This window comes from Sorex araneus, chromosome X, assembly GCF_027595985.1.
Source record: "Sorex araneus isolate mSorAra2 chromosome X, mSorAra2.pri, whole genome shotgun sequence".
In the NCBI taxonomy this organism is placed as follows: domain Eukaryota; kingdom Metazoa; phylum Chordata; class Mammalia; order Eulipotyphla; family Soricidae; genus Sorex; species Sorex araneus.
The window spans coordinates 83,166,020-83,188,327 of record NC_073313.1 but is presented as its reverse complement, the minus strand read 5'-3'; the positions used below and the strand labels follow the sequence as shown (position 1 = coordinate 83,188,327).

General features: G+C 42.0%; 1 protein-coding gene across 3 annotated transcripts in view; it reads right to left on the bottom strand.

Annotated features, from left to right (window-relative positions):
• Positions 1 to 7,010: 7,010 nt before the first annotated feature.
• The window catches only part of HS6ST2 (heparan sulfate 6-O-sulfotransferase 2), a 368,682-nt gene continuing 353,384 nt past the window's right edge, over positions 7,011 to 22,308 (bottom strand). For all 3 annotated transcript variants that reach the window (XM_004606375.2, XM_055122615.1, XM_004606376.2), the window contains one exon: positions 7,011 to 10,113. In XM_004606375.2, the coding sequence (XP_004606432.1) occupies positions 9,222 to 10,113 (892 nt within the window). In that variant the 3' untranslated portion in view covers positions 7,011 to 9,221. The remainder of the gene's footprint in view (positions 10,114 to 22,308) is intronic.

Genomic DNA, 22,308 nt, shown 5'->3' with positions numbered 1-22,308 from the left:
ATCGCTCCAGCCCCCATTCCACTCTTTCTTTAAGCTCATTAAACATCCTCACCATTTCATCTCTGATTTTTTTTATCAGAGAGATTATGTATGTGAGTATTTCTTGTTGAGGCTTCAGGGCTCTTTTCTTTATCCACTTCCCTTAGTGGACATCTGTGCTGTTTCCCGATGATGCTGTGGTAGTCTGGAAGTGGATCCTTCCAGTTCACTATTAGTGTCCCCATTAGCCCCTCACCCCTGCTCACTGCCAGGAGACACTCTGGGGGGCTCAATAGATGGTCTTATTCTCTTTTCTCTTCAATGATATCATACCTTCCTCTTTGGTGCTCCTGTGTAACTTGTGGGGGCCCTCTTAGGGCTGATTCGAGGAGGGGAGGTGTTCTTTTATATTGGATTTGTACAGATTCTTGTGCTCATCATTTTTTGTTGAGTTTTGAGTTTTTTATTTTTATTGGGATAAGGTAGTGGATTATTCATCTAATGTGGTTGGGGTAGCCAGGCTGCCCTCCTAAGTGTATGGTATAGGAGGCTGAGATATGGGACCAATGTACCATGAAAGAGGAAATTAAGCCTGGATGCCATGGCCCCCTTCCCCCTCACCACCTGTGTACCTGGCGGAGGAGGGACCATGTGTTGGTGCACACCCTTGGTTGCTCACCGCTCGCATGCTTCTTTTTAAAAAAATTTTATTGAATAACTGTGAGATAGTTACAAGCTTTCATGTTTGGGTTTCAATCACATAATGATCAAACACCCACCCCTCCATCAGTGTACATTCCCCACCACCAATATCCCAGGCATACTCCCCCTTTCCCCTGCCTCCATGGCAGACAATATTCCCCATACTCTCTCTCTACTTTTGGGCATTATGGCTTGCAACACAGACACTGAGAGGTCTCCATGTTTGGTCCATTATCTACTTTTGTCATGAATCTCCCATCCTGATTCCTCCAGCCATCATTTTCTTAGTGATTCCTTCTCTATTCCATCTGCCTTCTCTCCCCCGCTCATGAAGCAGTCTTCCAGCTATGGGGCAATCCTCCTGGCCCTTGTATCTACTGTCCTTGAGTGTCAGCCTCATGTGATATTATTCTATATTCCAGAAATGAGTGCAGTCTTTCTATGTCTGTCTCTCTCTTTCTGACTCATTTCACTTAGCATGATACTCTCCATGTCTATCCATTTATAAGCAAATTTCATGACTTCATCTCTCCTAACAGCTGCATAGTATTCCATTGTCTAGATGTACCAAAGTTTCAGAGCAGAAATGAATGAGATGGAAACCCAAAAAACAATCTGAAAGATCAATCAAACCAAGACCTGGTTCTTTGTTCTTTGAGAGAATAAACAAGATCGATAAACCTCTAGCAGGACTCACAAAAAATGGGAGAAAGAAAACCCTAATAAACTGAATCAGAAATGAAAACGGGGACATTACAACAGAAACTACAGAAATTCAAAGAATCCTCAGAGATTACTTTGAGAATCTTTATGCCACGAAACACGAAAACCTCGAGGAAATAAATAAATTCCTAGATTCCAACTCCCAAGGCTGAACCAAGAATACCTGGAATACCTGAACAGACCTATCACCACCAAGGGAAATTGAAATGGTAATAGAAAGTCTCCCCGAGCACAAAAGTCCTGGCTCCTGGCTTGCTTCTAAAGACACAGGTGTCCCCTCTCTACTAAGTGCTCATCTGGGCACCTTTGGCTGTAGAGGGGCCTCTCTGTTTGCTGTTGCCTCTTGCCATGCTCCCGCCTCCAGTGTACTGGAGGAGTGAGGGAGGGCCCACTCCTTGGCTTAGATCCTGGGTTAATTTCATGTCCCATGCTCAGCTTTGTTCAGAGGTTCTGAAAAGTCTCCTGGCAGTGATGGGGGTGAAGATGAGACCATGCCATACTGGAAACCAAACTCAGGGCTTGCACATACCAGGCTGTGACCTACTGCTTGAGGCCTAGCTCATCTCAGGAATCACCTTCTTGACAAAGCACGTTCTGAACTGTCCTCAGTATCCTGCTTCACTGGGCCTAACTCAGTTAAGTGTTCAATGCCTGTTTGTCAAATGAATGGTCTAACGTTGAGAAATTAAATGATAACAGGTTGGATGGGAGAGCAAGCTAGAGTGCATGTCAGGAAATACCTTCAGACTCTGCATGGTTTTGCTTCCAGAGCCAGGGCTGACTTAGCCACCAGAGAGGGTAGGCACTGTGACCACAGCTATGAGGATCAAGCAAGGAGAGCAAAGATTCCAAAATGACTGGAATGACTCATGCCTCTCTAGAAATCATGAAGGTCCTCTGTTTGAACTGTGTCTCTCTGGGATGGTTTCCTCTGCTGCCTAAGGCCTCAATTCAGGATTGAAAATGCTCTTACCTGCTGTACTCATTTGCTCTAATTGCTTGCTATTTATTTTTGACCCAAGGCTTATTAGAGTGCATTAAACCTCGATTAAAATGGGAATCAAGCTATCTACGATTTAGATAGAGCCAGTTACAATCAATCAAAAATTCTTATTCAAATCCATTTTGGAAAGCCCTGTGCCTGCAACCAGACGTAAAAGACTTTAGCCTGAAGCCAAGGTTCAGGTTCGATTTGGGTAGCCTTGAGTCTCAGAAGGAAGCCGGTGTCAGATTAGAGAACTTTGTGCCTTTAGCTGTGGGTGTGAATTGAAGTCTGTAGATAGTGGAGAAAATCCAGCACATCCTGAGGAGAGTAGTGCAATGGTCAGACCTATGAATCATGATCTTTCCAACTTATTTGAATACCATCTTAGGGTTATTGGAAAAATAACTAGGAATCTCACCAAGAAGACAGACTCCCTCATTTGCACCCAAGAGTCTGATTCAGCTAGTATGCAGCGGGGCCTAGGGAAATTGCATCTTTCTCTTTCTCTTTGACGCCACTTCCAGAGGTGCTCAGGAATGCTCGGTGCTTGAAGAGTGCTCCCAGTAGTGGTCAGGGACCCATGTAGTACCAGAGATCAAACTCTGGGTCTAGATGTAAAGTATGTTCCTTGAGCTCTCTGGCCTCCTCTGATATATCTTTAAAGATGAGGAGGAAGCCAGAGGAGGTCAGAGAGATAGCATAAAAATTAAGGCATTTGTCTTGCACATGGTTGACCTTGGTTTGATTACAGATGGTCCCCTAAGCACCAGCAGTAGTGAACTCTGAGCTCAGAGTCAGAACTAAGCCCTGAGCACAGCTGGGTGTGGACCATCTGTCCCACAATCCCTCATACCCCTCCCCCCCAAAAGAAAAATACATCAGAGAGGATTCTGAGACCACAAGTCCATGAATCAGGTTCACAGAAAGAGTTTTGTAGTGTGGTGGTCAAAAAAGTTGAGGGCAGGGGAATACTTAAGATTCTGTGACCATCCAGGCTAGCCATACTGACACCTGAACTCATGGTGGGAGTGCTGGGAAATCAAAGCACTGACTGTCCCTGCCAAGTTGGTGTTAATTAAAAAAGCTCCACTCTAGGGAGTTTGAAGAACCAGCTGGCGGGTTCAATCCTATCAAGTCATGATATAGCTTGATATGATATGGTCTTTAAGACTGTTCTTTCTCAGGACCTTGGTCACAAGTAATCCAGCAGAGCATTTTGAAGTTGCCAAAACTGTTAAACTTTTCTTAGATCCAGTTAGGCATCGTTAAATCTTAGTGAGATTAGTGAAGTCACAAGATTTAGCCAGGCATAATGAGAATAGAATTTACACAATTTAATGAGATTTGATGAGGATTATTGAACCTTATCCAGCCCTTAGGGCAACAAGACAAAACTTTACAATTCAAATAGGACGGGAGCAAACTATTCTTTTTCTCTTTGCTATTTTTTTACATTGAAGAGAGTTACCTGAATTTACAAGATTTTGTAAATCTTGTTTTCCCTTGTTTGTGTTTTCCCTTCCTAGAGGACTCTCGTGACTGCTAATCTGATAAATTAGTAGGTGCTAACTTTTTTTTAAAAAAATGAATCAGTGAGATATAGTGTTAAAAAGCTGTTCATGGTTGGGTTTCAGTCACACAATGTTCCAACATTCATCCTTCCACCACCAATATCCCCCGTCTCCCTCCTGCCACCCCCATCCCCCAGCCTACCTCTATGGCAGGGACTTTTCTTCTTTCTTTTGCTCTATCCTTTTGGGCACTATGGTTTGCAATACAGGTATGGAAAGGTTATTATGTTTGCTTCTTTACTGACTTTCAGCCCGCAGTTTTTATCCAGAGTGATCTTTTCCAGTTAAGTGATCATTTTCAACTATCACTGTCATAGTCTATACCCCAACTGCCTTCTCCCCCAGCATTTGAGGCAGGCTTCCAACTGTGGATCAACGCTCCTGGCCCTTCTTTCTACTGTCCTTGGATATTAGTCTCATACTCTGTTTTTTATATCCCACAAATGAGTAGTATGTGCTAACTGTTAATGGCTTACCCCTTACCTCCTAGGTGGCATACATATTTCAATAAGAACTTCAGGGCAAGTTTCTTTCACCTAGAGTGTGAGAATGTGCGAATTCTGGAAATCTATGCATCAACCTAGCACTATGAGCAATGGCACTAAACTTCCAGGGCTCTTAAGTGAATTGATAGGAGGATTAATAGATTGATGGATGGATGGATGGATGGATGGATGGGTAAGTGGGTGGGTGGATGGATGAATGGACAAATGGATGGATGGATACGTGGTGGATTGATGAATGGAATGATAGATGGATGAGTAGATGGATGAAGGGTGTCATGCTTCGGCCCATACCCTGGCAATGCTGGGTGCAGAGGTGGGTGGGGTATGAAGGGAACTGATGGTGACTCATACTTGGATAAGTGCACTACAGTTGGTCCCAAATTAGCCAGGGACAGTGGATAATGCACTTCCTTAACTGGAGTGTTATCAGTGACTCACTTGGCATTTTGTGGATTAGGTCTTTCAGAGTATTTCTGTCACTGACTACATCCAAAAATCCGAAGGACTTGGTCTTTATGCATTTGATTATGTAATATCTACACTTTTATTTTTTAAAAATCTTTTTAAAAATTGGTCACACGAATACAAGATTATCTCACTGATCTTTGTGGCCTATAGGAAAACTGGATGAGGAAATGTAATGTAGTAAAGGAGGAATGCCTAGATCGTCCTTGATTCCAGAGTATAGGAAGGAGAGGACAGAGAAAGAAAGAAATTAAGGGGGAAGAATAAAATAAGGGAAGTAATGAGGAAACAGAAGTCAGGGGCCTCTGGTATACCAGTGATGTGGGAGAATGATATAGCACAGACTCAACAACACTGAAAACATGAAATCTAAACTAACAACCACCGAATTTTGAAATGTGCCTGTTAACATGGCAGTTGGGGAAACTGAGTGAGGGTGTGAGGGAACATGGGAACACTGGTGCTGGTTAGTTGACACTGGTGGTGGGACTGGTTTTGAATTATTGTATGACTAAGACTCATTGATTAACAACTTTGTAAATCATGGGTCTTTAAATATAAAAATTTAAAACTAAATTAGGCACAATAGGTTGGAACTACTTATTGCTTAGTTTTTCAATTACTAAATATGTGGACATTCTTCATATGTCTAGCTTTCATACTAATAAGAAAGATAACATTCTGAAACACATACGGGGCTTGTTTTGTGCTGGGCACTGTTCTGTGCTCATTACAAATACAACCTACTTCAGTTTTCACAAATACTCTCTGAAATTTGAGCTATTATTTCTCTATTTCCAGATAAAGAAACTGAGGCATAGAGAAATTAGTGGCTTTCTCAAGTTCTCTGAGATGCTAAGTGGTGGGGCTGAAGTTAAAAATCATGTAGTATGTATTCAGAATCACCATTTTGTTTGTTTTGGAGTTATATCCGGTGGCTCTCCAGGTTTACTCCTGGCTCTGTGCTCAGGAATCACTTCTAGTAGTGCTCAAAGGACCTCATGGGATGCTGGGAAACAAATCATGGTCAGTCACATGCATGGCAAGCACCCTGTCCACTGTATCATTTCTGCTGCCCCCAACTCACCATTTCTGTTCTGTGACATCAGGAATGATCAGTTTGGAGATTTACTGTAGACTATTCACTCTATGATAATCAGGACACAATATTTGACTTTTATTAAAATCAAACGAAATTGAGTAACAGTGAGAACAGTATAGCTTCAGTTTTTCTTAGCAATATGGTACGTGTGCGAGAGTGAGGGAACAAAAGTGGAAAGGGTGTGTGAGGCAAAGAGACACAGAGATGGGTAGAGATCTCTGAATGTGAACGGGACAGAAGAAATCACATAATTGTAGCAGTTATTTTAGGGGAAAAGAAATAGTTTAGCTAATATTTGTACTCATGTGTGTGTTTGAGAGAGAGAGACAGACAGACAGAGAGACAGAGACAGAGAGAGATCTGGTTGCCATCAGGGCTTACTCCTATGTATGTGCTCAGGGATCACCCCTGGTGGGCTTGAATATCCTCACTAGACCTCAAATAGGCTCACAGGCTGAACTCGGTCTTACAGCCTCCAGATCCTTCGGGGTTTCTGTGTTTCTATGGTTGATGAGCTACCCAGTTTATGGAATTTTGTTCTAGCAGTCAGAACTGACAAATACCCATGGCAACTGTTGTCTTTTAATTTGTAACTTTGTTTCTGTTTTTTTGTTTTCCTTTTAAAAGCAAGTATAGGGGCTGGAGAAATAGCACAGTGAGTAGGGCGTTTGCCTGGGTTGAATTACCAGCATGCCATGTGGTCCCCCGAGCACCACCAGGAGTAATTCCTGAGTGCAGAGCCAGGAGTGACCCCTGTGCATCGCCGCGTATGACCCAAAAAGAAAAAAAAATCAAGCATAGCTTCCCTAAAGGAAGCTTCCCAAAGTTAAGATTATTTTCATGTGGAAGATTGCAATAAGGCATTTTATTTCCATATGCAGTGGCCAAGAAGGAAACAGGAAACTCCTGAGAAAAGCAAATTTGGTCTGTAATGTTATAATGTCTAGTTGCTGCAAATCTTAAAATCACGAAATTACTCAGAGCCTGTAATTTAAACTTTATTTCATAACTATCATTAAATTACACAAAAATCAGTGAATGGTTTGTAAAGCTACACCATTGGACAGATGTTTACAGTTGAAATCATGGGATTTACATGTTGATGACAAAATGCATATTTATAACATCCCCTATATACAGTAATCAGTATTGACAGAGAAAATGCACTTAATGTCTGCAAACCATGCACACCACAGCAATAATACAAAATGCTTTTCTGGAATAAACTTTTCCACTGGTTCAGGTTTTGTCCTGCTTTCCAACAGTACATATCAGTTTTAAGAGCAAACACCATTATTTAAAACTAAACAAAACTGAAATACCACAGTGAACTAGAGAATATTTATTTTAAAAACACAATGTACACAAAATAGTCTCACTCTAAAATATTTTGATTTCAAGGTGTGTTTGATTTCATTTTTATTTCCTTTTTGTTCTCTTCTAATTCCCAGGACTGCAATACTATTAGACAAAACAAAATTTTGATAAACTGATACAAGCACAGAGTTAATAAAAAGGATTTTTCATAACCCAATACTCAGATTCACGCCCACTTTGTGGTCATATTATTACAGATGTAGCTAGATCATGCAAATGAGTGAACTGTATAAGCTGTGACTTTATCATCACACTTCTAATTAGGCATGTCACTCCTGAATAACATAAATGCTATTTCAAGTTGAGTTTTTTGAATGATAGCCAGAGGATTCGTATAACCCTTACAAATATATAGCAAAACCCACAAAGTGGAAACCACTCAGAATCATGACGTACAGTGGATTACATACTTTCTTTTTACTCTGCTCAATTCATAACTGATATCCTAAGAGTCTAGGTCCTAAATCACTTTTCTAAATGCATAGGCTCCAGATGTTTCATTTCACTGCACAACACTCCCTTTTGTTCTTTCTTAAAACAAAACCTGGTCAAGAGTTAACCCAAAGTATTGAGGTACAGTTTTTGGTGTTCCTGAATAACTATGGCTATCCTAATTCTTTTTCTACCATTTTCCCCTTGCAATTGTTTACAATCTGTCAACACGAAAAAGAACAAATGGGCTAGATACAGCCCGCCTAACTAGAATCGTTACGATAAAAATATACAAAAAGTAAATAATAGTTCACATTCAGGTTCAATTCTACCTGACCAAGAATAACTTCAGCAATATTTTTAGACAATTATTTGTTCAACAGCTTCTTGATAATGACCTCACTACACAAACATTGATAAGACAATTCTATAGAAAGTCCTGACTTTAATCCAGGATTACATATCACAATAATTTCAATAACACACCATTTAGATGATGAAGAAAGATTCTACAAATGGGTTAGTTTGGAATGAGCACAACTCGGAGAAGCCTTAAGATGAAGAAAAGCAGCGCCAAAAAGATTTCAGAATTGTTGAAATTACAGTGCCCAGAAAGCGCCTGGTAATTGGATCTTCACATGGTTTTCTACTTGGAAAAAAGCATTTTGTTTAACATGAGATAAACCCTGTTTAAAACCTTTAAACGGTAGAGGGTAGAAACAAGTTCAAAACCTTAAGCATCTTTTAAATAACAAGTTTTGGGGTCTCTTTTACTTGAAAAGCTAATATTTTTACATAAACCTATTCATGTTGGGGAGAGAAATTTCTTATTTTCTACCGCTGGGGAAAAATGTAACCACCAGCTGTTATTCCATTTAAATTGATTTCTGGTTCAAAATCAAAGAAAATAAAAGGCTTCATGTTGACTTTGAGCTTTTTTATATTTATGCTCATGCTTAGTCCTGGAAGAAATGTTTGCTTCCAAGACCGAGTTTTAACTGTGTCTCATGAATAATTTAAAGCCATTTCTTAGTGCTAAGTTAAATGGTCACATTTTATGATTTCATTTTGTCTCTGTGACTAATTTTAGAACTTCTTAAAATATCAAAACAGCAATTTCTGGTGAGTCTGGTTTGGCTTTTGGATTTTGTAAATAGCCCAACAAACCAAAAAATAGAAGACAGTTTAATTATATATTGAAATTTGTTTTATCCACGCACAGTATAACACTAAATTGAAAGGCAACTGTAAAGGCAACCTCTTAACTTTTTAACTTCATACTTCCACAAAGTATGAAACGTTTAGACACTCATCTTTTAAGATTTGCCATATTCTTACTGGCGCTTTGGGAGAACTGTGTGAGAGGCCTTGGGAGCTTTTTAACGCCAGTTCTCTACACTGCCTATGTAGTCATGGGTACCGTTACTGCTGTCACTCTGCTCTTGACCTGGGTTTGGTTTCTGTCTTGCCTGGTTCTCCTTCTGGTTCAAACTCTGACTCAAACTCTGAGTCAGATTCTGAATCAGGTTCTGAAACAGATTCTGCGTCACGTTCCGATTCACATTTGGATTTGGGTTCTGACTCTTATTCTGACTCGGAGTCAGGCTCTGGCTCTGACTCTGGCGCAGGAAGTGGGTCTGAAGGAACCTTCCCTTCAGAAATTTGCGTTGCTCCTGACGCTTGCGCCTAGCTTCCTGATGCTCCTTCTGCCTCATAAACTGATACCTTTGCAGAAAGAGATCCTTCGCATAGCTATACAGCTCCATATCCAGAAAATTCAGGCCCTCAATACGCTTTTGGATTTCCTCACTGATCTCTACGCTAGAGGCCCTAGTAGTGTTGTATTGGGTAAATGGTGAAATAAAGTTCATGTTGAAGGTTTTCTCAAACAGATACTGGGTCTTCCGCTGAAACTCAGTGAGGCCAAAGAATGCCATGTGCTTCAGATTTGACTTAGCACTTTCCAGGAGGACCTTGTTTCTTTGCTTTTCTGGCATGACAGAGAGGTTGTAGCAGCCTACTAAGGTCAGGTCAGAGAGCATGCGCACTTGGCGGTTGTTGGCAAGATTATAGGGACAGTCCATGAACTCTTTCAGGGGGCAGCCAGACCAGTCATCACCAGTGTAGCAGCTGGGCAGCTCTTCAGATGTTGGTGGTCTTCCATCGCAGACATGCAGGGATGCTTTCCATGTCGCCCCTCTCTGGACATGACGCCACTCACTCAAGTACCGGGACACCGGATCTCGGAGGATGGTGATGTAGTGGAAATTCCTAAAGACAGAGGACAAAGACGGATAGTCAGGGATATTTGAATAACAAAAGTGGAGTCAGGGAGTTTCTTCGAGTAAGTGATGTTCATTGGCCATGAAAGAAGGTAATGGAAGAAAATTATGGCGATCTTGTGGCATCTTTTTTGTGAACTATGTTGCAGTCCCCCATTGGATTCCTCCTAGCCTAATCAGATAGCTTTCTTCCTTCACCCAATTTTCTGGCAATGTATTCAGGCAGGTATGAAAGGTTTAGACCCAGGATATCAGCTCTGTCATTCTTCACTCCCTCTTCCCCAACCTCCTCTGTTCTTCCTTTTCCAACCAAGGACAAAAATTTTCCCAGTGACCTCAAATGCCTGTGTTCTCAGTAGATAACCTTTTTATACCCTACCCCCCACTCCACGTCCTCATGAAGTGATCATTAAATGAAGACTAGTGGAAACAAGCAAGTTTTTTGGAAATGAGATGGAGTTGAGAAATAAGCTCGCATTTAATTTGTCCTTACTACATATACCAACAGAAGTCTTGCAATAGCCAGTATAATCAGGATATGAAGAACAAAACCTGGTTGAAAGAGTATCTGATAGGATGGTTTTGGTTCTGGCTGTTGTCATAACATCACAGCTCATATGTTATGGAATAGGAATGTGAAAATAGGCAGAGCAGCTCAGAGCCTCCAGAAATAAACACTGTGGTGAGTCACCCACTAAAACACACGGTAGCTGCCAATGGCACATATACACAAGCGACTACCTTGGTTTCAGCCTTCATTCACATGAGAATATTCTTAGTATAGGCAGAATTAACTCTATCAGTTCTTATTCATTTATGTGGAAGTCTAGGGCCATACTCAGACTTTCACCTGTACCTGTGCTCAGGAATCATTTCTGATGGGGCTCAGAGAACCATATGAAGTGCCAGGGATCTGGGTTTGGCTGCTGTGCAAGGCAAGTTCCTTACCCCTTATAATATCTCTCTATGCCCAATTCTATCTTTTCTTTTTTTTTCAAAAAAATTGAATCACAGTGAGATACACAATAACAAAGTTGTTTGTCATTGGGTTTCAGTCTTATAGTGTTCCAACACCCATCCCTTCACCAGTACCAATTCTACCATTTCTTAAGTTCCCCTTTATTTACCTATTCAAAGGACACCTGGATGTCAGCAAGTATGGAGGCTTTGCTGTACATCTCACCTCTTTGTAAAGTTGCAAACGAATAAAGCTCAAGTAATGGATTAGCAAATTAACAAATGTAGATCATCCACATACCTATACATAGCAGGTACAAACACACACACAACCTTGTAGAAGCATCAGTGTCTATGATGTGATCAGGCAGACTCAAGGGGTGAAATGACATCTGGGGTTGTGTTTTTAATAAGAAACTAGGTTCTACTCAGGTTCTGGGGCTGAAGAATGACGTCACGCACGGAAGGGCTTGTAGTGGAAAGAACCAAATAATAAGCAGTAAGTATGAGCCTCTGTTTTCCCAAAGGAAAACTGTGTTATGGCATGTAGCTTTTCTAAAACGTATTCATTCCCATCTGAGGCAACTAGGTGCTCTGGACACAGGCCAGAGGATTCAGGGATAACCAAATATACCAGCCAACTGGCTCAATCTATTTACTGATGTCCTCTAAGAAGTTTCTCCCAAGTTGTGAGTTTTGAGCAACTCAAGGACCGTGGGATCTATCTTCTATAGCTCTATAGCTCTATTCCGGACTGGTGTTTTCTATGTCCGCAGTGACCTTCTGAATTTGAGCAGACAATTATATTTATCCCTCAAGTCCAAGTTCCACCTCTGGCCACTAGTCATCACGTCATTCTCTGCCATCCTAACATAGCCATAGGAAGCTTTTGTTGAAACACCTTCAATACAGAATTTCAGTTACTTAATTATATTACTTTATATAGTATTACTATAATTAAGGTAGCAGCAATAGTGTTAAAGTTTATGATATATACAAAAATCCTGCAGCTCACCATACCCAAAGTGCCCACAAACCTCAACCATTGTTCCTATGTTATTTGTATTTCTACTGATACTCTGTTTTCCAGGATAGGGCCGCTGGGCTATTCTGTTACTAATCCTGTCCATTCCAGTTTTGTACCTTGATTGCTGTATGTGGTGCTAAGTTCAGTCTCAATAACCCTTTAATCCTTATTTGATTCACTATTCAAGTGAAGAGTAAGGCAAAAGATGGGAATGGAGAAAACCATTACATCATTGCATAAAGACTCTGGGTGATCTTCTGCAAAAGCCACAGAAATGGTTTCTTAATCCTTTTATACCCTTCTCTGGAGTAAACAAGCATAGGGAGAGGAGAAGCAGATTGGAGTGCATATGAAAAGGACACCAAGACCAGCTTCATCTCTTTCATTGCTTTACTTAGCAGCTTTGGGTCCTATTCATGACCTTTATCAACAAAGGTGACTAATGCCACGGGTCTCCTCCTTCCCCTTCTGGCTTTGGTATTCCTTCTTTCGTTCATTTAGTACATATTTATTGAGGCTTTAAATGCTAGGCCTGAGGCAACATTTTAGGGACACAAATAAATTCATGAAGTCTGGTGACACATTTGGATTAATCTTTCAACCAGATTTTCTAGGTATGCATTATAATGGGGGCTTCTGGATGTTTAAAACCCCCATAACGGGGTCACCTTTATGCTTAGCTGCCAGTCCTCCAGCACTAGTGTATTTTACTGCTTCAGGCCTAGAGTGACCTCTTCTGGTAAATCCTAGAGTGCACCACTACCACACAAGTCTGAGGCTCTAACTAAAATTCTTTTCTTTTAGAGTGATTCCAAAACTCCATTGTCAGTGGTAGGGTCAATGTTTTGATGGCCACATGGAAAGAGAGGAAGCAATGCAGAGAGGCAGAAAGCCATTCAGAAAGCCTCTCAGGTTATGGATGAATGACTTTTTTTTTGTGGTTCCGAGATTCAAATTTAGATTCATGTAATTCTACCATGGAGATACATCCCTACCCCCAAGGACATGTGACTTTCTTTTTTGGGGGGGAGCGGGAAGGGATATGCACACCTGGCAATGCTCAGTGTTCTGCACTCAGGAATAACTCCTGGCAGTGCTTAGAGGACCATATGGGATGCCAGGGATTGAACCCGAGTTGGCTGTATACAATACTATGTGGTATACATATATGTACATGCTATACTATATTTCCTTACATGCTATACCATATTTATGGTCCTAGGGTATGTGACTTGCAACTGAAGGTCACCAAGAGACAAATGAAGGTCTGTTGGTGATTGTATGCGATAATATTCCAATGTAGGTAACCTCAATCTACACACATACACACACACACACACACACACACACACTGCCTTGGTGATAACAGTTACCCTAGACTCAGATAACAATACCTCTGAAAATCAGTGATTCCCAACAGTACTCTTCTAGGGAGAAATAAACCCAGGGGACCAGGCTACCTCAACTGAAAATGCCTGATGCTTCTTGAAAAAAAAAATGAACTGAGGGATACAAAGGAAGATCTGCTAAACTATGCATCTCCAGTAGTGTTCAGTGAACTCCTAAATTGCTTACTGTGTTATTTAGTCAAATAACAATGGCCTCCCAAATTGTTCTTTGACTAAAGAGTTGTTGGAGTCTTTCCACATAACAGCTAAGGTGGTGAAAACCCAAACTGATAGGAAGGCAGTCAGGCACAGAAATATGGCAATACCCTTCAGTGGCCCATGGTAACATGGAAACAGGCATGAGAGATGCTGGCAGGGATAAGAGGAGGGAACCTAAGGAGAACAACGCAGTATAGTATGGCAATAAGGACTGGAGTAAAAACAAGGCGCCAAGAAAACACCTTGATGTGATGCTCAGTCTAGCTTAATGAGAGAAGAGTTTCTGTAGTTTGACTTCAAACAAGGAAGACTTAGGTGAGGCAATAAGAGAGAAATGGAATGTGAAGCAGAAAGGTGAGCACAAGACGTAGAGTAGTGGTACTGTGTGGAGGAGGAGCTCTGAAAATGTCTCCCTGGGAACTAAGTAGTGGCAGGAATTAAGTAGTGAACAGTAATCGCAGGAATTATGGATGAACAGACAGCCGGGGACCTAGCTGTAGAAGGTCTCAGATGCCACATTAACATGGAGACACATTGAATTTAGCCATATTCAACTATGAGCCACTGGTGGTACACACTGACGTCAACATGTTAGAGAATTCAAACTAGAGCTGGATGATAGCACCATGGTTAAGGTGCTTGTCTTGAATGTGATTAATCCGGGTTTGATCCTGGTCACCACATACGGTCAGCTGAGCCCTGCCAGGAATTAACCCTGAGTACAGAGTGAGGAGTAAGCCCTGAGCACTGCTGGGTGAGGCTCAAATCAAACAAAAATAATTTAAACTTAATGATTTTTTATTTTTATTTTGCTTTTTGGGTCACACCTGGCGATGCCCAGGGGTTACTCCTAGCTCATGCACTCAGGAGTTACTCCTGGCAGTGCTCAGGGGACCACATGGGATGCTGGGAATCAAACCCAGGTCGGCCAGGTATAAGGCAAACGCCCTACCTGCTGTGCTATCGTTCCAGTCCCTAAACTTAATTTTTAAAGCCTTCCTACCTTCTGTTGATTGAGTGCAAATTTACAACACAACAGATTTATTTTGTAAACAACATGGAGGCCCTTGAATAATTTTAAGCAGGGGTATGACAACATAAGATGCTTTTTAGAAAGATCATTGTCCGAGGTATGGTGATGGAATTATCGAAACTAGTTGTGGGGGGGGGGATGCATAAGACAAGAAAAAAGCAGGAGGCTAGAAAATATTTGCTAAATACAATTCACAAGGCTTGGTTGGGGTTGGACAGAGATGACGTTCAGCAGTAGAGCACATGCCTTGCCTGTGTGAGGCCCTGGGGGAAGAGAGAGGAGAGAGAGACAGACAGAGAATGAGAAAATGAGGACTGTGTTTCAACTTTTTTGAGAGGGAGAGGAGAAACGAATCCAAAGCAACCAACAAGACTTTGCTGACAATGTGAATGCACGGGAGACAGGAGAAGGGCTGAGCAGACCCAGGAGCAGGTCTCTGAGGTTATAATGGGAAATCCAAAAAGAGAGTTAGGTGAGCTCTAGCCCTCAGATAGGGATCTCTCTGGTTTATGATAAAGACATGAGGTAGCACTGTCGCACTGTCATTGTTCATCGATTTGCTCGAACAGGCACCAGTAACGTCTCCATTTTGAGACTTGTTGTTATTGTTTTTGGCATATTGAATATGCCACGGGTAGCTTGACAGGCTCTACCGTGTGGGCGGGATACTCTCGGTAGCTTGCCGGGCTCTCCGAGAGGGATGGAGGAATCAAACGTGGGTCAGCCACGTGCAAGGCAAACGCCCTACTCGCTATGCTATGGCTTCAGTCCTAAAGACATGAGGTGGTCCAAAAAATTGGTAGCTTCAGGGTCTATTTAGGCATCAGCTTTAAATTTCACTCACGTGGCTTTAGATATTTGCAGATAGTGTTGAAGTACCGCCAGGGTCCCTTCTATGTACTAAACAAGTTTTTCAACTCTTCTCAATATTGCTTCAAGTCCCTCACCACTGTCCTCTTGTTCATATCTGAATGTATTCCACATTATTGGAACAAGGCCTGCCAGGATGGTTTGACAAGTAACAAGGACGGACAGCCTGTCATGCTACTCTTCCTTGATCCGTTTCTCCTCATGTGGCCTCATGCCATATCCATCTCCTTGGCAGACAGGCCCCACAGTGGACACAGAGACAAGTGTGTTCTTTCATTCTTTTGCACACATGCCACTTTGAAACCCAATCTACTTTTCCCAGAATGGCATAGTTTCTTTGGTCCTGTTTAATGTCTTCTTCTTAGAGTAAATCTAAACTTGTCATAACACATCTGGCCTCTGATTACATGTCCCCAATATCTCCATCATATCTTATCCCTCTTGGCAATGCCCATATCTAGGCCTTGATCAAAACAGAATAAGATGCAGGTGAGAGCAGGTCTGTGGAAGCTGCTGGAAAGTTTCCTTCAGGCTGACGTAAACTTGAAGGGGACTGCTGAATACACTCAATCAGTTTTAAAAGAGTAAGCTAAACTCACAGTGAAATCACATTTAGCTTCTTTTAGTTAGTAGTAGCACTGTCATCCCGTTGTTCATCAATTTGCTCAAGCGGGCACCAGTAACATCTCCATTGTGAAACTTGTTGTTACTATTTTTGGCATATTGAATATGCCACGGGTAGCTTGCCAGGCTCTGCCGTGCGGGCATGATACTCTCGGTAGCTTGCCAGGCTCTTTGAGAGGGATGGAGGAATCGAACCCCGGTCAGCCTCATGCAAAACAAACACCCTACCCGCTGTGCTATCACTCCAGTCCTAGTTAGTAGGAATTGGACAGAAATAGCTTGTGGGTCGTTGCACTGAGTTCAGCTGACCAACTGACATATCTTTAAATCAGAGTCTGACGACCTCTCAGTTATTTGGCTAACTTGATGGCTGTTTTCTGCTCCCTCTACATAGCTCTATGCCTTTATACGCAAATGACAGTGCGATGCATCTTCCAAAATTCTAGTCCAACATTTCCCTTTAATTAATAAGTGATTGTGGAAACAGTGGCCAATGAAAGAATTGTTCAAGTAGCAAACCTGAGGTTTACCCTTGGCATGTCTGAACTTTCCCCAGTTCTACTGATTCTAATTCTTGTTTTGCTTTTGTCAGGCCTCTCAAGCAGAACTCAGGGAGCCTGCAGGTCACTTCTGGTGATTCTCATTCAACCAGGCCAAGCAGTTCAGTGCTCTGTCCTAAGAACGTGGAGCTACTCCGACCCTTGTGGTCCCTGACAGTGCTCAGGAGCCTGAAGGGTCACACCTGGCAACACTTGGTCATACAGTGCCAGGGATTGAACACAGGTCCCGGTGCATGCAAAGCATGTGTCCTAGACCACTGACCTATCTCCCTGGCTCTAGATTCTAGTTCCTAATAGGTCTCAAACGCATCCTTTGCCACCACCTCTTGGAGGCAGGATTTTCTCTACTGGATTCCACAATAGTATGTTGATCCACATCCATGCTTTTTCCTCATACCTGTTCCACAGCACTATGACAAATATCTAACCTGTCATTCCCCAGTTCACTGTATCACTGTCATCCCGTTGATAATTGATTTGTTCGAGCAGGCCCAGTAATGTCTCCATTCATCCTAGCCCTGAGATTTTAGCAGCCTCTCTTTACTTGGCCTTCCCAATGGTGCCTCATTAGAGGCTTTTTAGGGTCAGGGGAATGAGACCCTTTCCCCATTTACATTCCCCAGTTAAGACCTGTCAATGGCTCCCTAAACTATGACATAAAGTCCAAACTTCTGGTAGCAGAGATAGTACTGGGATTAAGACACCTGTCTTGTAGGCAGCCAACCACAAGTTTGACCCCCGGCATCTCCTGAGGAGTGATCCCTGAGCACAGCGCCAGAAATAAGCCCCGAGTCAGGTATGGACACACAACAAAAACAAGGGCCAAAGAGATAATATACGTATTATGACTTGCATGCAGCCAACTTGGGTTTGATCCTCGCAACTGAATATGATCCCCCAGCACCACAAGTAGTGATCCCTGAGCATAGAACAAAGCCAAGTGTAAGTTTTTCCACGTGTTAGACACAACCATGTGGAACCTGGAAACGAATATCCATTCTCTTCAGCCTTATTTCTATCAAGGTCCGTCCACAAGTCTTTCTCAGTCATGAATGATTTATCTCATTCTCTCCCTTATCCTGAATATTTGGCAATATCCAGAGAAATTTTGATCATCATAAGTGGGAGGACAGTTGCTCTTAGTGGAGTATTGCTAATCCTATAATATTGACAAAAAAATTATCTGATGCAAAACAAGGAAAGAAAGAAACCTTTCTTATATTCTATCCCTGGGTATATAAAATTCATCTGAATTTTCCAAATTGGGCACTAGCAATGGCATGCTCATTCTTATGAATGTCTTCTAGCTCTCCTTTGTAGGTTATCTGGAAAAATCCTTCAAAACCCAATTCAACAATGGCTTCCTCCATAGCATCTTCCTTGACCTTCCTGGAAGATTCAACTGTCTAGCTATTTCTCGGTTTTAAATGTCCTGGTATTCTCCCACTGTAGCATTTATAACTACGTGCTGCTATTATCTAGTGATTGTCTACTTCCCCCATTGGCCTGTAAACTCTTGGAAGGCAGGAGGCAGGGACAGTGTGTCATTTATCAGTGTATGCTCATCAGGGTCTGATACAATGTTTGACATGAAGCAAATGATTAATAAAAGATTGTTGAATTAATGTGTGTGGCAAAAAGCAGCAGAGCTCACGATGTGCTAAAGTGCATCTTTTTCATGATAAGGAAAAGCCACTAGATGTCACTATTAAATAACAGATATACCACTTTATGCTTGTGATGGAACAGTCTAAGGAAATCTAGCTATGCAGGATAGCCAGTTATATTTAGCAGTCATTCCTGACTTTCTGTGCCACAGTTCAATGTTAAAAAAATGGTTGAAAAGTTTAAAGATATTAGAAACAAGTGGCTACAAACAGGAGCCATTTGTATTTTTCTTTTTCTTTTTGCATCAGTTATTCTGAAATAAACAATAGAGTCCTAACTCACCAAATCCGAAATATGCCAGTAGCACTGCACTGTAGCAATGTTGTTCATCGATTTGCTTGAGCGGGAACCAGTAACATCTCCATTGTGAGACTTGTTGTTACTATTTTTGGCATATTGAATACACCACGGGGAGCTTGCCAGGCTCTGCTGTGCGGGCAGGATACTCTCGGTAGCTTGCTGGGCTCTCCGAGAGAAAAATATGCCAGTACAAGAAAAAAAGATTTTAAAATGGCAAATCATGTTAGCCCACAGCTCCACTTGGTTTTAAAATTGTACTATTTCCCTCCTTCTTACGTTGGTTTATCTTTGGTTGATGGCATTGCTGAACTTCAGGGTTCTGCTTCACACCGTTATATGTCATTGTCACCACTCCCACAACCAAAGTTCCAGCGCCACCCACCATTAAAAAGTTGCCTCTTCTCATTACTACCACCTTCCCCCTGGGAATCACTACAATCTCCACTGAGTCTAGGAGTGTCTCTTGCCAGTTTGTTTGCTCTAGTTATCCACACAGGAGTGAAACCATCCAAACCCTTCATGGTGGGGAAAACAAGAGCCTGACAAAGGGAAAGATCTGCCCACAAATCACACACTATCAAGAGCCTGCAACAGTCTAACTGCAAGGACAATTTCTAAGCGGAAGGCCTATATCTTCAGCAGCCTCTGGATCTGTATCTGATTATTAAGGATGCTGCTGCAAACCAGCCTCAATCCTCATGCAGGGTGGTGGGCTACTGAGGGCAGGCACTTTCTTCCACTAAGGGCCTTTGTGCCTAGCACTTAGGTATGAGTTCCCAATAGTATAGCGAATCATATATTATTATTATTTCCATTTCCAGGATGAAAAAATTGAGACTTTGGATCAGAGAGGTGCTACAAGGATTGACGTGCTTGTCTTGAACATGGCTGGCCTGGAGTCAATGCCTGGTACCACATATGGTTTCCCAAGCATGACCAGGATTCAGCCCTGAGCCCAGAGCCAGGAGTAAACCTTGAGTACCACCAGATGTGACCCCAACCTCCCCACCTAAGAAAAAGAAAAAGAAAAAAAGAGATTCAACGAAATGTGATTCGACCCAGGAACAGGCCGGTAATTATGTAGAACCACACAGGCTTGAACCTAGTTTTCCCAGACACCAGAGCCTGTACTTTTTCCATCCTTGTGTTGGGGGCACACCCCCAGGACTTCTGCCTCTATGAACAAGTTAAAGAAGGTGGGCCTCAGATTGAGGCCCCTGAAAAAGCAGCTTCCTCATCACTTAGAAACTTGGCAAACAAGTATAATCTCGGGAGCTCCTACCAAAACAGAAATGGGATGATTGAGCGCAGCATTCTGTATTTTAGCAAGCCCACCTGGGACTCCAAAGGCACCTGTAGACTTCAGTTTGAGAAACACCGCCCTAGGCACATAGGACTTCAATGTACAAAACCCTCTTATTTGTTTCTGTTTTCTTTTGGTTTTGGGGGTCACACACGGGGGTTCTCAGAACTTACTCCTGGTTCTGTGCTCAGGGATCACTTCTCACAGTGATCGGAGACAATTTTATGGTAGAGGGAATTGAACTCAAGTCTTCCACATGCAAGGCAAACATTCTACCCACTGTACTATCTCTTTGCTCCCAACTAAAACCTCTTAGACATCTAAGGCATAGCCAGAGCATGAGCAAGTCAGTGAACTTATTAAAGCAAGTCTAAACATTTTGCACTCTTCCAGAAACCTGAAGGATATCGACTATCTCCAGAAACAGCCCAGGGACCTGTCATGAGCTAACAGCCCAGGGGTGGTGCTCACGGATCTCTCCTTGTGGTACTTGGGCGATCATATGCAGTGCTTGGGACTGAAATAGGTTGGACACATGCAAGGCAAGCACCTTAACCTCTGCACAATCACTCTGGGCCAACATTTATTATCTTTAAAGGCCACTATTTCATGAAAGGCCAAAACAGGTTTTCCTTTCCACTATTCAAAGGAGAAATAAATAGCAAACTCATTTTTTAATGGAAGGAGACCAAAAAAATGGCACAAGGTCATAAAAATGATCGATAAAAAGTTAATTTAAGAAAGAAAACAAATTCTTAGCCCAAATCCACAGAAACAAACATGTTGCTATACCTGTAGTTTAGCTTCTTATTCTGTGGGATGTGCAGCTTGTACATACCTCTTTCTAAGAGCAGTGATGAGTGGTAGAAAATAAGAAACGTGGCTGGTGATGCTAAGGAAGGTCTGCAAACAGCAGGGGCTCTCTATGACATTGAACTTCATGTGGAAAGCCTGGTCTTTTGTCCTAGTTAATGATGTCTACCCAACGTCCCAAATCCTCCCAGGATGCATAAATGACTGGGTTTATGCAACACGGAGGATGACTTTCAGATCAAACCACATTAATATGTGAACACAGGCAAAATACAAGTGGAGTTAATTGAATCAAAGGCAAATGTACCTACAATGGGCTTGAATTCCTCAAGTCCCTGAGCTGCTGTCTTAACTGCTTTTCTTGGGACTCATAGTAGCAGTCCCCAAAGAGGAGTTTCCTCGAATGCTGTGATCAGCAGTGACAGCACCTCATGAAAGAAATGAGGGACTTGGACAGGGACAACTTTGAAGTCTGGGGGAACTCATCTACATGCAGAGGTTTGGGTATATTGGTCACAACAATCTTTGGAGCTTCCCAGCTTTAGCAAGAAGAGTGACCCGTCACATTTGCTTAGAGTGGGTTACCTAAAGCGGCATCCCCGACGATTTCAATTGTCTTCATAATATGAGGAATACCCAGATGAGGTGGGTGCCATATCCTTTCCCCTTTTAGTTGATGCATAGGGTTCAGGACTTGGTTTGGTTCTCCTGAGAAACCCAGGAGAAGTGATCCTGAGGAGTCTGCTGATCACTGAGCCACCCAAGACTTTCACTGGGTTTGGAAATAGATAGACTGGACTCCTTAGTAGAATATAACCACATCAGTGCTAGAGTGATAGTATAGAGAATGAAGCATTTGCCTCGCATGTGGGTAAACCAAGTTCGGTTCCCAGCACCATATAGGACCCCCTCCACCCCTACCAGGAGTGCTCTCTGAGCACAGAGTCACGAGTTAAAAATCCTGAGCACTGCCATGCATGGCCCAAAACCAACAAAGAGAGAAAATATATAACATAATCATTCTGCGAAAAGATTTCCTAGATGTAAAAACAACTCAGAAGAGGCCGAAGGACTCAAAATCACGAAATAAGCTCTTAATTCTTACAGGGTTTCTGCTATTTTTCACACCTTGCCCAAAGGAGCAATTCAGTGTATATAAAGTAATACCTTAATTAACACCGTAAGGAAGTAATTTTTTTCCTTCTGTTTAACTGACGGTTAACCTGTGTATATTATGGGGGAACACCCAGTGGAACAGAAATAGGTTCTCATTAAACAGAAGGATGTTTTTCTCTGTCATTTTTTTCTTCTTTTTTTTTTGGCAAAACAGGATACTGATACTTTCTTAATTGTTGCAAAGGAAAGAAAGGTTTCTAATGTCTGCAAATCCGCCGCCAACCTAGGATCACAACACAGTAAATT